We start from the raw sequence: 16,257 nt of genomic DNA, 5'->3' as shown, positions 1-16,257 counted from the left end.
TAGCTCGTAAGTGCATTTTTGTGACCATGCTTACTAGACTTTTTTGCTTGTTTTGGTCCATACTATCAACTCTGAAAGCTTGTCAGTGGAACTCTGGCTCAACCTGAATACTGAGAACGTAAAAATTAACAGTTAATACCATAATTTGAAGCTGAAGAGTCTAGTGCATGTAAGTCAAGAAGAATACTCACATGTCATCTTTTGCACAGTTTTTAAGCTGCTTTTATTAAATTTATGTCAGTTTGTCATTCAATGATGACTGATCCACTTTAGAGCCTACACCCAACATTCAGCATACATTTTAACATATTTATAGCAATTCACAGAATAATCAGGAAATCTACAAATTAAATCATCACTGAAATGCTTAAAGTTTTTATTTAGTTCAGATACTCAACTAAGCTCAGAAAATTTGATGAAGATGTTATTGTTACTTTGTTACTTTGGTACACTGGATAATCAGCATCAAATACCAAAATCTGTTTCTTCAAAACACATGCAGACCAATTTTGACTAACATTGATAGCAACATCTGTCTTAATGTATTGCCACCAACATACGACAGATATATAACAGTCTAGATGCAATCAGAAATGGGATGTGTGACTTCAAATTGTGTAACAAACACAACAATTACACACACACACACACACACACACACACACACACACACATACATTCAGAATATGGAATCGGTCCATACTAAATAGTTTGCATATGGTTTCTACTCATGAATGATGACAGGCAAGAAAGCAAAGTAGAAGCAAGTAGAACTTTCAGTGCAGATCTACTGGGCAAAACTTGCTAGCACTTCTAGGATCTCTGTAACACCATCAAAACTTCAGGGTTGTTAAGGGTTTCTTACCAAACTTCATATTCTGTAGTACACTGAACTAACTTTAGGTCTCATTTAATTACTTGCAGTGTGCTGAATGGTGTAAGCTACCCACCTTTTTGCATCACAAGAAAATTTCTCTCTGTCACCCTGTCCTAAGTGCATTGAAGAATATGAAAACAAAGTTTTTTGTCACTCAAACAGATACATAGTGTTCTACAGATACCATCATGAGTGAAAACACTCAAGGCTATGGAACAAGTAAGATACCGGTATTGGTACAACTGCTTCAAATACATCAGATTTTGACTGTTACACATGGTTGAGTGAAAACAGTGCTTGGATAAGTAATACAGTTATTCAGTGCAGTTAATGTAACCAATTATAGAAAAACTAGCTGATACTGCAAGCAAATCACAATCAAAAGAACTATACTGTTCACCATCACAAATCTTGTGAGTGATACTAGAAAAAAGAGAAACCTCCCGTATCAGACACCAGTGTCTAGCCTTTGCAAATGATTTAGCAATATTTTCCAAAAACATCAGTACACCAGCTGAGCAAATCAACCTGTTGAAAGTGACAGTGGATAAGGTAGCATTACAAATTTCTTTTGAGAAGAAATAATTCATAATAAACATTAAAAGTGCTCCAAAATTCCTAAGCACAAGATATGGTAGAATCAACCATGTGAATAAATTTAGGTACTTAGGGGATAATAAAGCCAAATGTTCTAAATAGAAAATCAAACAAAACTAGAGTGCAGGAAATGGCAATGGTTTATCTGTTTATCAGGGACAGCTACAGTTTTAAAAAAACCACCCACAGTAAAAAGAAAAGTCCAACACAACAACATTATAATAAAACTGGAGTGGCTTTATGCAGTGGAACGTTTAGTCCTCACCTAAAGGAGAGAAACTGAAGATTTGGGGGAAAAGGAAAGGAAGGTAGTATGAAATATACTCAGTACAAAAAAGTTGAGAGTATGTGAATGTAAATAAGTAATGAAGAAATTTACACCCAAATTGAAAAACTATCTGATGCGCTCAGGGAAGGGAGAATTTTCTTTTATGGTCTCTTGCTTCAAATGAACTCAGGAAGACTGACTTAACAAATATTTGACCATTTCAACAAAAATCCCAAAATACAAATCAGTTGGGTCAGGAGAGTAAAAAATTACTTAGTAGAAATCAACATTACAAGAGCAGAAATTCTAGACAGACCAACTTTTCAGACCAAGATTAGAAATTTTGGAGGTTTCCAGAAAAAGGTCAGAAAACATATCTTTGTATGGAGAGATGAAAAAACTAAAGAAAGCAATGAAAGAATTAAGAAATACTGGGAAGACCAAAAATCAGGAAAGAAGATAACTTCATGAAGAAGTTACTTTGCTTGGCCCATAGATGGCCGAGATCAAAGAAATGAGGTGAAGTCAGGGATATTGAGTGATGAGCACTTATGACAAGTTAAAAGTCATGTTTCAACACAACTGATGCACAGATCTTTATCTTTTGTGGACAAAGTTCCTCCAATTAATTTCCCATATAACCCCATGAATAACTTTCAGCCAAGAAGAGTTTTCTGCATTTTTGTTGTTTGTAAAAGTGTAACATGATAAAACTTGTACCATTCTTATTTGCTACTCCAGTATTTTACAGCATTGTTTCTGAATTAAGCTGTAACAACAGCCTGATGTGATAACCACCAACTTTCTTGTATATATTATCCCTACATTTTATGTATTAGGACTAATGTACACAAAGATTTGATGTCGAAGTTTTTGCCACGGATTATCAGTAATCCAATATGAAATATTTGGATACATTTCCACTAACTCACTTGCAAGTATCATTCCTGCATATTGTGTTTTTGGTGTATGTTCATTAAAATCTGGTCTCTGATTACTGCCACAGATATCCAAAATAACTGTATCTGTTAGTAGTGTGGTAAGACATTAACAGATACATAAACTTAAGTCAAAAGACACATAGTAAATTTCAGTGTTAGTGTAGATGATTTCTCTGTCTGAAACTTAGGTAATACAAATTAAGTGAAAGATTTCCACTTTGACTTCAAACTACTACCACCAGCAGAGATGCTGGATAATAGAAAGGTATTCAGACAAGGTGGAACAGTGATTATCTTTTTAAAAGAGTCCTTCTTTTGCTATAGCTATATACATATTATAATTCATCTGGGATTTTTAATCATAGAAATACTACAACAATTATTCTCAAAGGGGCAAGCAATGGCTATGATGATGTTGCCCTAAGTTGTCAGATACCAGTGCTATATAGATAAATTATACTACTGAACTATTTGCTAAATAAACCTTTTTAACTAACCTAGCATTAGGGGAGACTGCCACAGCTTAGCTGAAAGGACCAATGAATAAAGGACTTCAGATTGGCAGTGATTATTTGAGGTAATATACATCTAAAAAGGAATTTTTGTGTGCTCTGTGACTGTAATTATGCATAAATTGTATGCACACATTTTCTTGGCACTTCAGAGGGCAACAGAGAGTGCAAAGCAATTTCACTACATCCCACTCTATTCGAGTCATATGGTGTAGTAGGAAGCAAGCTATAAATTCCACATAATTTTGCCAAGAGATATCAAACTGATCACTTTGTGCTGACTATTTACAAAAGTAAAGACAGAAAGAGCTGAGCTGAAGAATGGCAACATGTTACCTGTAATCAAATTTGCCTTCTAATCTGACAGATGTGCATCATTGTAACAAAAATAAGTCCTTACCAAAAATAGTTTTAGCAGTGATGCCTGTTACTAAAGTAAATTATCGTTTTCCTACTAAGGAAAGTGTCTGTTGGCACAGCTACACTATTTGCTTTTGACTTTCAAACGTTGAGGATGAGGGAGGTAAGAAACAATGAGACAGTAAGGAAACAGTATTTATCCCTCTACATCGTTATTTATGAAGTAACTGCTACTGTCATGAAACCACGGACCTGCTCACCAGGCAGTCAGTTACAATGAGGAATAATATACTAATAAGAAAATACTATTAAAAAACTCATAGTAAAGTTATTAGACTTCTAAATGCTGCAATAGGGCTGGTGCAGCACATGAAATGGGAACCAGGATTTTTATGCTAATATATAAGATATACACTATTTGTTATTTGAAAATTATTAGAATTATTTATATTAAGCTCATAAAATTTAATCTAGACTGCCTGTTTACATTTTATAATGAACTTTCTGAGTGCCTAGTTAAAGATATTACTGGGCTCAATGAATCAAAGGAAGCTCCTTACAAAAATGATAAAAAGTTGTCTTGCAGTCATTACACCAAACTTTTTATAAGAGATTAGAAACTTTACTCAGGGAACTAATCAAATGTCCTGTGTCCAATGACTTGGCAAACTGATGGGCACAAACTAATATATGTAATAAATACCTTCCTGGAAAAAAATATATATACGACTGTAACAAAGATCTTCTTGGAGAAAAAGATATTTGAGTAGAAAAAATATCTATACATAACACAACACTTGTAAATTACCTGTAATAAGAGTAGGAAGTGCGAGGTGAAGAAGTGCAAGTAGCTTCTGTATCTGATGCATAATCAAGAGAGGGGCGGTGTCTCCGCGTTAGTGTCCCAGCCGAAAAAGGCTGTTCACTGCGGTAACGGGAGGCTGAGTATGAGCTGGCTGCACCTGCAGTGCCTGCCTTGAGACTGGAGCGCAAGAGAGTGTGTGGTGTGCTAGATAGTCCATACTCTACTCGAGGCAAGTGTTGATCACTTCCTGAGCGTGGCATCACCTTACGGCCACCATAATATGAACGGGAAGGCTGGGATAAACGACGTGAACTGCCAGTTGCAGGCTGTGTGGGTCCTGAATAGAATGCATGCACCTGAAACATATTAATTATATATGACAGCAAACCTATACATTTCAACACATATATAATTTGTCAAAATATATTACAGACAAATTTTGAAGTGCTAAAGAATATATGTAACAGTCTAGAAATTTTGTGCTGTTAATTTGTACTTTGGCAGATGATGTTCATTTCTTGATCCTTACAGCAGGCCAGTTTGTGATGTGACTACTTATGTGCATAGACTTGTGAGTAACATTTAATAGCTCAGTAAGTCGAGATCATTAAAGGCAGAAATATTATTTTTGTGTTGTAGACATGCATTTGCACGCACAAATTTCATACAAGTGATTGAGAGATTTGCACCATGACCAAAATATAGAATAATAGTGGAGACATTTATTATTGAAAAGATTCTGTCACTATCCTTTTTTAAGTGCATATCATTTACATGCCTTAAGAACCAGCCAGTGACTTTACAGTTAACTCACAGTTGCAACAATAAAAGAATTCACCTGATTGAAAATAGTTTTGCAAGCAACAATAAAGTAATGGTACAAACAAAAAGAAAAGTGTTGTTTGAATTAAAGCCCTCACTACTGAAATTAAAATTTTCAGTTTTATTGCTAGAATACTAAGTCCATATTTAGAAGTATGATTCACATCTATGTCTGGCCATACTGATTTAGATTTAGAATTACTTCAGGTGATTCCTATCATCATTCCTTGAATGATGCCACGCTGATATCTTTCTCCATCCTTTTAAAATTGATGAAGTGCTCTGTCTCTAATTAGTGTGTCATCTCTAATTAGTGTGTCACTATAAGTTATCAAATGTAGAAACAAGAGCACTAAAATGGCCAGCATTAATATCATGCATATATTTGAATTAGAATTACATGACACTGGGTACTTCAGATGGAAGCCTTATTGAGTTGATCCATGAGGCATGCTGGGATAGTTCTGCTCTTGGACTATTGCCACAAAAAAGCTGAAACTAGATTTCAAGTTCTGATCTGGCACATAGCATCTGTCTATCCCACAGATGTTTATTTCACAAACACATCACCATATCCTACACTCAGCTGATTTATCCATTAATTTTCACTCCTTTTTATGGCTTATACTTAACCAACATGCACTTGAAGTATGGAGTATAAAATGAGTATTCAAGCTTAATAATTAAAACTCAAAATGCATAGTACAAAAAATATTCCAGCAATGAAATAAAATATTCCAGCAATGAAATGAGATAGATGAAAAGTACCTACTTACCAACTGCTGAAAGTGGAGGAGCTGGGTTAACACTGACAGAAACGTGAAAAGGTAGATGGTACTGAATTTTCAACTTTCAGAAATAGTAATTCCTTTTCTAGGACTTTAAGACAACATTTCAAGAGAAAAGACATAGAAAACTGATACAAATAGTGGAAGACATCTATGTGTGGCACTCGGCATTCCACAGGACGTACGACACACAATGTAGAGAAGTAACAATAACTATAACAAAACTGGTTACTCTTCCCAAATATTGTAACAGGGCTGCAGAGAACAGTACTGATGATAGTTAAAAACTGAGAAGTAACATAAATATTGAGATAAAAATAAAAGAAACAAGCAAACACACACACACACACACACACACACACACACACACACACACACACAAACGCATTAACCCTCACCAAGAACTTAGAAGAATCAAAATAAAATAAATTTAATACCTCTATATTAAGAGACTGAAAGGATATAAAACACTGTTCAGGCATGGTTGAAAGAATGACACACTCATCCAGCAGTGCACAAAGCCCACTTTGGTAAATGAATAAGCTATCAATTAGCATCCTTGATAAATTGCTGTGAGATGTACAGATTAAAATCTGTGACATTAATCAGATTATCTGCATTACAACAGTGGATATAAATTATATCTGAAGAACTAACATGGCAAGCCAAGATAAATAAATCATTTACAGGGAACTGAGCAAATTTAAAACGTGTTTATAGGATTTACAAAAAATTCTTTGTTAATTTTGTGACAGTGTGTAATGGCTGAACATTTTTGAGTTTTTAATAGTACTACTATCCACAATTAACTGTGAGAAGCAAACGTATATGACACCACTTTGTTTCTACAGGAAGAAACTTTTCATTGCCTGGCATAAAACTACATATGCACTATGTTTAGATGTAATGTCATGATAATACAAATGTCCCTTTATAGTAGGAAACTGGAAACAGAAACTGACAAGTAAATATTATTAAAAATATGAGAGAAAATTAAGAGATGGATCCGAAGTGACCACAGAAAATGCTGTTTCCTCATAATCCACAATGCCACATGTTAACAACATTTTTCTGCCATCTTCATGAGCATTGGTATCTGAATAGCTACTTTACACCCTCAGTATCAACTTTCTTGCTCCTCTTTTACATGCTGGTATTCTTCTTTTTGCAAAAGGGCTGTTCATTCAATTGAAGGTTTTAATGCCAGAAGAAGATTCTTCTTTTGTTTGACATTATTAACTTTAGAGGGGGCAGAAAAAATTTTATGAGGTTTCCTTAGCAATGATAAGGGAGGTACATCAGGAAATTTTCCTCTACAAAAAGATAATCATGATTATTTCATATGACTATGAATGCAAAATTAAAAATTCCACAGATGTGATCAAAGGATTCTTGATCATAATTCATGAAGGATATGAGCAAATAAGAACAAAGTTATTACAACTTCCACTGTTGGGCAAAAGGTAGATTTTTGGGATTCTCTAATACAATTTTTCTATTTATCATACTAATATAGGAAATACAAAAAATTTTAACAGCTCGCATTTTGTCTCGCAGGGTATACATAACCAGAATACGTATATCCTAAAAATGAAAGAAAATCTTAGACAGTATTATAATTCAAGCTGTTTTAAATTCATCATTCATGAGCTACACACCTGCTGCATAACCACCAATTGAGCAATATAGGAAGTTGAAGGCATGTTGCAAAAAATTCAGATGTTGGGGCCTATATGCTACCTTGCTATCTTCTAATTTCTTATCAGGTTTTCAGATTTATTCTACTGAAATGCTGTGAATTTTGTTGTAAGTCAGTCAACACACCCAAGAACATTATAAAGACTTTAAAGCAACTGTAAAGACCTTTCTTTTACATTGTTTCAACAGAAATGCGGGATGATGAGAAAAGTCTCAAATGAATAAACTGCATTAATTAGCATGGTCAAAAGTGAAGTTGACAGTCTCTTTTAAAAGTATTACTATTCTGAGGTAAATTATAAAACTCACCTTTTCTGCTAATGATTCCAAAGTTTTTGGGTAACCCCTGTCATATGGCTGAAAATGCTGAGGGATAGAAGAGGGTTTGGGTTGTTCAGTTATCACAGGTGGTGGTGGGGGCTGGTATGGCCAAGAGGCAGTTGCTGAAGTTTGATCTGTTGCATGCTCAGGCCGTGAATTGTAATACAGATCTGCTAACCCTAGTCCATTTGCTGTGTCACCATTACTCTCGAGTGCCAGATCTTGAGCTGTGTCCAACCCTGTTAAGCCAAGTCCCAAACGAGATCTGAAAGATAGGATACACTTCTGTAACAAACATAGCTCTACTTACTGTATGACTAATATAATTTAAATTATTTTTGTTTTTGTTTTCAATATTTCTCACTATTAAAAGGCTTCTGTTGCTGTAAATACTACACTCCTGGAAATGGAAAAAAGAACACATTGACACCGGTGTGTCAGACCCACCATACTTGCTCCGGACACTGCGAGAGGGCTGTACAAGCAATGATCACACGCACGGCACAGCGGACACACCAGGAACCGCGGTGTTGGCCGTCGAATGGCGCTAGCTGCGCAGCATTTGTGCACCGCCGCCGTCAGTGTCAGCCAGTTTGCCGTGGCATATGGAGCTCCATCGCAGTCTTTAACACTGGTAGCATGCCGCGACAGCGTGGACGTGAACCGTATGTGCAGTTGGCGGACTTTGAGCGAGGGCGTATAGTGGGCATGCGGGAGGCCGGGTGGACGTACCGCCGAATTGCTCAACACATGGGGCGTGAGGTCTCCACAGTACATCGATGTTGTCGCCAGTGGTCAGCGGAAGGTGCACGTGCCCGTCGACCTGGGACCGGACCGCAGCGACGCACGGATGCACGCCAAGACCATAGGATCCTACGCAGTGCCGTAGGGGACCGCACCGCCACTTCCCAGCAAATTAGGGACACTGTTGCTCCTGGGGTATCGGTGAGGACCATTCGCAACCGTCTCCATGAAGCTGGGCTACGGTCCCGCACACCGTTAGGCCGTCTTCCGCTCACGCCCCAACATCGTGCAGCCCGCCTCCAGTGGTGTCGCGACAGGTGTGAATAGAGGGACGAATGGAGATGTGTCGTCTTCAGCGATGAGAGTCGCTTCTGCCTTGGTGCCAATGATGGTCGTATGCGTGTTTGGCACCGTGCAGGTGAGCGCCACAATCAGGACTGCATACGACCGAGGCACACAGGGCCAACACCCGGCATCATGGTGTGGGGAGCGATCTCCTACACTGGCCGTACACCACTGGTGATCGTCGAGGGGACACTGAATAGTGCACGGTACATCCAAACCGTCATCGAACCCATCGTTCTACCATTCCTAGACCGGCAAGGGAACTTGCCGTTCCAACAGGACAATGCACGTCCGCATGTATCCCGTGCCACCCAACGTGCTCTAGAAGGTGTAAGTCAACTACCCTGGCCAGCAAGATCTCCGGATCTGTCCCCCATTGAGCATGTTTGGGACTGGATGAAGCGTCGTCTCACGCGGTCTGCACGTCCAGCACGAACGCTGGTCCAACTGAGGCGCCAGGTGGAAATGGCATGGCAAGCCGTTCCACAGGACTACATCCAGCATCTCTACGATCGTCTCCATGGGAGAATAGCAGCCTGCATTGCTGCAAAAGGTGGATATACACTGTACTAGTGCCGACATTGTGCATGCTCTGTTGCCTGTGTCTATGTGCCTGTGGTTCTGTCAGTGTGATCATGTGATGTATCTGACCCCAGGAATGTGTCAATAAAGTTTCCCCTTCCTGGGACAATGAATTCACGGTGTTCTTATTTCAATTTCCAGGAGTGTATTATGTGATATTAGATGCCTTTTGCAACTCAACTATGGAGAAACTGCTAAAAATGCAATTTTTCTCCAATGAAGCAGCAGTAATGTTTCACTGAATGTAACATGGATGATATTTATCAGAATCAGAACTGTTCAATTATAATTTTTTGGTGTTCTAGCATAAGCAGGTACACACATAAAATACTCATTTCAAGAGTAAGATTAAATTTATGTTTATAGCTCATAAACAACTAAAAGTGTAGTAGAAATATTGCTTGGAGCCCACTTAATATATTCAAAGGAAATAGTCATCAGTGAGGTAATATGAGTCGCTTCAAATTAATAAAAACAACTGGTTGTCGTCATTGCAGATATTATTCATAACTGAATTGTTGAAAACTACAAGTTGGTCTGTTTGTATGATATGTATTGTTAAGTATCCCCACCATCAGATTTCACAGTGGAGGCAGGTGAGCTGGCACTGGTAGAACAGCAAGGTAGTCAGCAAAGTAGTTCAGCATGGAGGGCACTCGCCTTGTGTCATATGAGCAGACCCACTAACAGAAGCGTTTACTTGTGAGCGGCAGTAAGTGGAGCAGGCCAGTGCTCCTGCAGAATTAAACCACTGTGGACCTTGCCTGTCACTTCATTCCAGCAATTGTCATGTGGTCAGTCCTTAGCTGCCCATACAGCTGCATGCTACACATATTGCCATGTGTGTATCAAGATGAGTTTGGACACTTCGCTTCAGTAGTTCAGTTCACCTGATGAGTTCATTACGCTCATGGGGTTCTGTTCAATGGCTTTTACCAACATGTCATTGGTCTGTGAAATACGCACGCTGAACATGTCGAGGAGCGGTGTGGTCATGCCTTCTGCAGATACTAAAGAGCCAATGAAGGATGTTATTATGCATGTGACACTCTATTTTTTTTTAATCCATTTTTCACTTTGTCTTATCAAGGACCTGGCATTTCTGCAGTGCTGGCAGGAACAGTTGCACCTACACAAGAAGCAGCAGCAGCAGCAACAGGGGCAGATTCAGGCACTGATAACCCAGAATGTGGACTTCCTTCACCCCCTAGCTTCACCAGTAGGCGGCCACCCACTCACGGTGCATTTTTCTTCTCTGCCCCCAATACCCCTGATGACCTTTTCCAGTTTCCATGAGTCTACAGAGAGGTGGGAGGTAAGGCGTATCATCAAATCCAGTTGTTATCATCCAGAAGGACAGGCTTATATGATGTTGTCCAAAATTTGAAGCCCTCTATTGAACCTGAGAAACTTCCCTTTGATGAGCTTTGTCAGTTGCTTATGCAGTATTTTGGCCTCCAAACCCATGTGGTGCCAGCATGGTTGCAGTTAACCAGAGCTGCAAGAGCTCTGGAGAGTCACATGCAGCCTCAATCACCAATTTGCAAGACCTCTCAGGCAAATGTCATTTTGAGTGTCCAAAATACCTCTCATACAGACTCACTAATTTGGAATGTGACTGTTGTCTGGTTAGCTCCTGATCCTGAGATTCAGATTTGGGTATTGTTCTTGTCAGACCATTATTTAGCCAATGTTGCTGAATTTGTGGAATCACATGAGATTGTGACGGCAGCTCAGGACATCCTTTCTGATAATTGACAGGTGGCAAAATGGCATGATCAACAGTGCCCGGTGCCCCGTGGGGTACCTGAAGTGGCCTCGCATCCATATGAGTCACCATGTGTTGCTGCCATTGATGACTCTGGTGCAACAGCACCTCGGCAGTGTGCACCTTTGCCCATGCCAAGCTCAGTGAATTCATGACACTTGCAGCTCCATAATTCCTACCCATGGTGATATTCAGGCCCTTGATGTCATTTACCTTTCACTCACTGGCTGATCCACTGGTCCTGCTCCGATTGTCAGTTGTTCATTTGCTGCATGTTTATCAAGACTGCCCTCACATGGAGGCCATGTGTGTGCCATCAGATAGGATGTTCAGCAACTGTTTGTGACAGTCAGCAGCTACAAGTCACTTGTCAGGTAACCTGGTGTTATCCCTGGACTGTAGGGCTGCCTCCAATGCCCCGCACGTGTCACCCAGAGTTGCAATTGCTGCTCAATCAGGATGTGTCTTACAGTAAACAGTGCATTCCCATGTGAGGGAAATTCTCCATCTCTTTGTGCTACAAAAATGGGGAATGGCAACTTACACTGCTAGTGGTCAATTTACCAATTGCACAAAATATCTTTGGGAGCTTTGTCTTTTATGTTTTTGACTTACAGATTGTTGACAAAGTGCATTTAGTGTATCAACCCATTTCTTTTCATGATTTGGACTCCTTACAAGCCACTGTTTGAGAATACCTGAGGCTGGGCAGAAAAATTTCGAGGCACATGTTTCTCTTAAGCCATCGGGAGTCCTGAAATTTTGTTGTCCCTGCACCATAACCTTCTCCATGTGTGACAGGGTAAAGGCTCAGTTGCAACACTGGCAAGTTAAGGTGTCATTTCTTCTACTTCATTGAGTCAGTGGGCCAACCCTTTGGTGGTGATTCAAAAGCTTGATGGCACCATAAGCCTTTGTGGCAATTTTAAACACATGATCAATTTGCAATATGCTGTGGATTCATATCCCATTCTATGGCAGATGGAGTTGTTGGAAAAGCTGTTGGGGAGCTTTTTTATTTGTTTATTCATTATTTCTCTTCCACATTTCCACATATGTTTCTACAAAGTTTCATTGATCTACAGTCACTTGTTTTTCATGGGAAGCTTTCAAGTTGAACCAGCTCCAAAATGATCATCACATGTGACAGTAACATGCAAATACTGCAAGCACATTCTTGTGATCACAACAATGAGCCCAGTACACTTGGTCATTTTGAATGGATATTCAGGAAGATAAAACGTGTGAGATAAACAATTTTAAACTGTCTAGAAAGTGAAGAGGGGAAAAAATTTCATTGTAAGGCATGCCATTTCTATTGCCTGGGAATGAAAAATGTAATTGTACACTACTCTCTGTAAGAAATTACATAATATGTTTAAAATCTATCATTTCAACTACTAAAAATGTGTATTTTATAAACAAAACAATGGAAAGTTCAGGATGGAGAACAACAATATGAAAAGGATAGATTGCTGCTCACAACATAGAGGACACATTGAGTCACAGACAGACACAATTATAAGACTGCTAAACCTTTAGCTTTTGAAGAGAAAAGTCCTTCTTCAGAAGCAGAAAACACACACAAGCCCAACTCCCAAACACATGACTACTGTCCACAGCTGCTTTGGCCCAAGTGGCTATAGTCACTATCCGTGTGTGTATTTTATGCTTATACGAGTGTGCATATTTATTGCTTCTAAAGAAGGAATATTTTGTCCAAAAGCTAAAGGCTTAGCAGTCTTTTCTTTATGCTACTTGATGCCTCCTCTATGTGGTCAGTAAATGAAACATCTTATATAATTCTGCAACTATGGGCACTATGGCCACATGAACAAAGACTTTAGGATATATTTGAAACACATTGCTCATTACTTTGAAAAATAAAGAAATAGTGTAGGAAAACAATGGTGTCCATTCTACTGTGTTAGTGAATGAGGGCATAGATGGAGATCAGAAGGGGGTAATATGTAAAAATGTTCTAAAATGATCTGTCGGTATTTCATTCTTGTAATTAGTTGACTCTGAATGCTTTAAAAGTATGAGGTGCAAATTGTGTCTTAGTTGTACCATTCAGCCTGAGCACTGCAGCAAGCCAATAATCTCGTCAATGTGTTTTGGGAACAAATCTCATACCACATGGGGAAATACCACAGATAAATTTAAGACCATCTCTGGAATCATATGTTGTAAACCAGTAGAGAATCAGACATATTTATTTACAATATATGGGACATACATGTATACAGGTGAAGCCATGGATAAAAAGCTATTTACAAATACAAGAAACACAAATAACAGCTCTTGCAAAACAGTAAGGGGCAGTGTAAACAACAAGTGAAGTAAAAGTAAAGTTTCTGGGACTTCAGACAGATGATAACATTTCTTGGACAACATATTCACAAAATTATATGTTGCAGTCTTCACCATATGAGTAATTTCCAAGTCTTATACTTATTCATTCATTGATTTATTCCTTCTGAAATATGCAATCTTCCTTGCTTTGGTTATTTGCTATCGTTTTTGTCCTACAAAACCATATTTTGGGTAAAACTCTAGTCGCTAAGAATATTATTACCTCAGAAGACGGTGGTGTGGACATACTGTTATGGCTGTCTGCAAACTTTATGTAGGTTGTTGCTCTAGTGCCTTTGGATTCTTATCATGCCACCCCTGTACATATACTTGTGATTAATAATATGGACTCATACAAAAGTAAGTACAGTATTCACTCAGTGAAAAGTTATTTGCAGTTGTATAATGTTTTCTTAAGCATGCTATCTACTGTCCAACGGTATTTCTATTTTACTGGAACTTCCCTACAACATGTATAGGTATAGATATAGATACATATGTAAGTACCTAGAAGATGGCAACATTTCCCTGCCATCACCACCATGCCTTCTTGAGCTTGAATCATCAGCATCATCCATTTCATCATCTTCTCGTAACTCTTTCTTAATGACTACAACAGGAGGTGGTTTATGTTCTGAACGGGGCTGCAGATGTGGTGAGACCACACCACCTTTTCCTGAACAACAATGATTGAAAGTAATGTTAATATGAATATCCAATACCTAGACATTAAAAGCAAGTTTTTTAAGTCTCTTTGATGGCATATAATCAATATTTTCTGTAATGTATACTAAATAACTGTACTAACATTTGAAACAGAGTTTAAAAGTACATATGGATGTTTTGGTATCAAGTAATGTCCATCACTATAAGGGACTACATTTCAAACTAAACTTTTACAGTGTGATGAAACTACTGCGCATACAATACTTAAGTAGCATTTCAAAGAGACTGAAAATGTACATGTTATAAAAGTTACTTCTACATCTGCTTTCTTCAGGAGAAAAGGTACAAATTAGAATTTGAAAAACAGTGTGCTATCATTCTATAAGACAACAAATCATTCCCCAGTTATTCAAAGGCTATGTTTGCCACTGTTGATTATTTTACAGTGTTCATAGGTTATATGTGTTTGCAGGCTTTCTCGGAATATTTCAATGATAAAATCTTCTTGGGCATTTAGAGTATTGAGTGTGAATGTAGGATGCAGCAAGTACGTCAGACAGACACAGTGATGCATCTCACAGCAATGCATGGAACACATCAAAAACATTCGACTAGGGTAGATGGACAAGTCTGCGGCGGCAAAGCATAGCTTTAACGAGGAATATACCTTTGATTTTGAACAAATTAAGAACCTATGCAGCGCCAATGGGTTCTGAGCCTCAGTTGTCAAAGAGGTGGTAGAGATACATTTGCACAACACCGTAATAAACTAGGATAGCAGGTTTCAACTCAGCACAGTGTGGGAGTCTGCGACTATGAAAATATGACAAAATGATCTGTTCTGAAGGCAGTGGCATCTGTGGACAGAAAGGACAAACACCAGGACTTGATGCCCACATCAGGACCATGCCACATTCCCCCACCACTGGCACGGCACCCTTTCCTGGAGGCATGTGATTGGCCCACACAAAGAAGAGATCAGTGGTCCAATGGCTATACAGATATGCAGAACACAGCATTCTGACATTTTGCCTGAAGATGATGGATACAAAACTCATTGAAACACTGCAACAAGATGACCACCACTCAACTGGTCACCTGAGAAAATTTTATCATATATAGGTTATATTTGTCTTTGGTATGCTATCTTGCAGTAGACTTATAACATACCTGTTATCATGTGATCCACTGTTAATCAGATTGTGGATTTAAACTAATTACCACTCTCAAGCATTGCTGCTTCTTGAACATCTTTTTATTCTGTTTATCCTGTGATTGAATTTCTATGATAACAACATTTTGATATGCCACCTATACAGTGACAAGGTAGAATCAATGACATTCATGTAGAACTATGTTATTTGCAATACTGAGAAATGTAATATACAGTAGATATGAAAATATCCAACTCAGGAATTCTTTGGAATTACCTTGTATGTTGATATGAATTATATTACATTACCTCATTCTAAACTCACCTGCTTTTCTCTGTCTTGTCACAAGCACCAGCCGCCTAGGTATCGACATAATTATGACTACATCATCCAGACTCATCCGAGTCACATCCACCATGTTGACAGCTAGAATTTCATCACCAACTTTGAGGCATCCACTGTTGTATACAGCTGATTCAAGAGCAATTCGAGATATGAATACTCCATCAGAACGTTCAAGCCCATTACCCTCTCGGATGTACAAACCCAGAGTTTGACCAGGGCGCTTCACAATTTCCACAAGGTGGACAAAATGTTTGGCATCCTAAAAACACCAAATTATTCTCTTTAGGAAACACCTTTAATTGATAGTTA

General features: G+C 38.5%; 1 protein-coding gene across 1 annotated transcript in view; it reads right to left on the bottom strand.

Annotated features, from left to right (window-relative positions):
* LOC126470820 (rho GTPase-activating protein 100F) overlaps nucleotides 1–16,257 on the bottom strand; it is a 334,288-nt gene that overhangs the window by 215,754 nt on the left and 102,277 nt on the right. The window contains exons 4-7 of the mRNA XM_050098831.1: nucleotides 15,928–16,207; nucleotides 14,291–14,459; nucleotides 7,978–8,254; nucleotides 4,364–4,716 (exon numbers count right to left, since the gene is read on the bottom strand). Of these exons, the coding sequence (XP_049954788.1) occupies nucleotides 4,364–4,716; nucleotides 7,978–8,254; nucleotides 14,291–14,459; nucleotides 15,928–16,207 (1,079 nt within the window). The remainder of the gene's footprint in view (nucleotides 1–4,363; nucleotides 4,717–7,977; nucleotides 8,255–14,290; nucleotides 14,460–15,927; nucleotides 16,208–16,257) is intronic.

Source organism: Schistocerca serialis, chromosome 3, assembly GCF_023864345.2.
Source record: "Schistocerca serialis cubense isolate TAMUIC-IGC-003099 chromosome 3, iqSchSeri2.2, whole genome shotgun sequence".
In the NCBI taxonomy this organism is placed as follows: Eukaryota; Metazoa; Arthropoda; class Insecta; order Orthoptera; family Acrididae; genus Schistocerca; species Schistocerca serialis.
The sequence above is the reverse complement of the archived record's forward strand: the minus strand, read 5'-3'. Positions and strand labels throughout refer to the sequence as shown.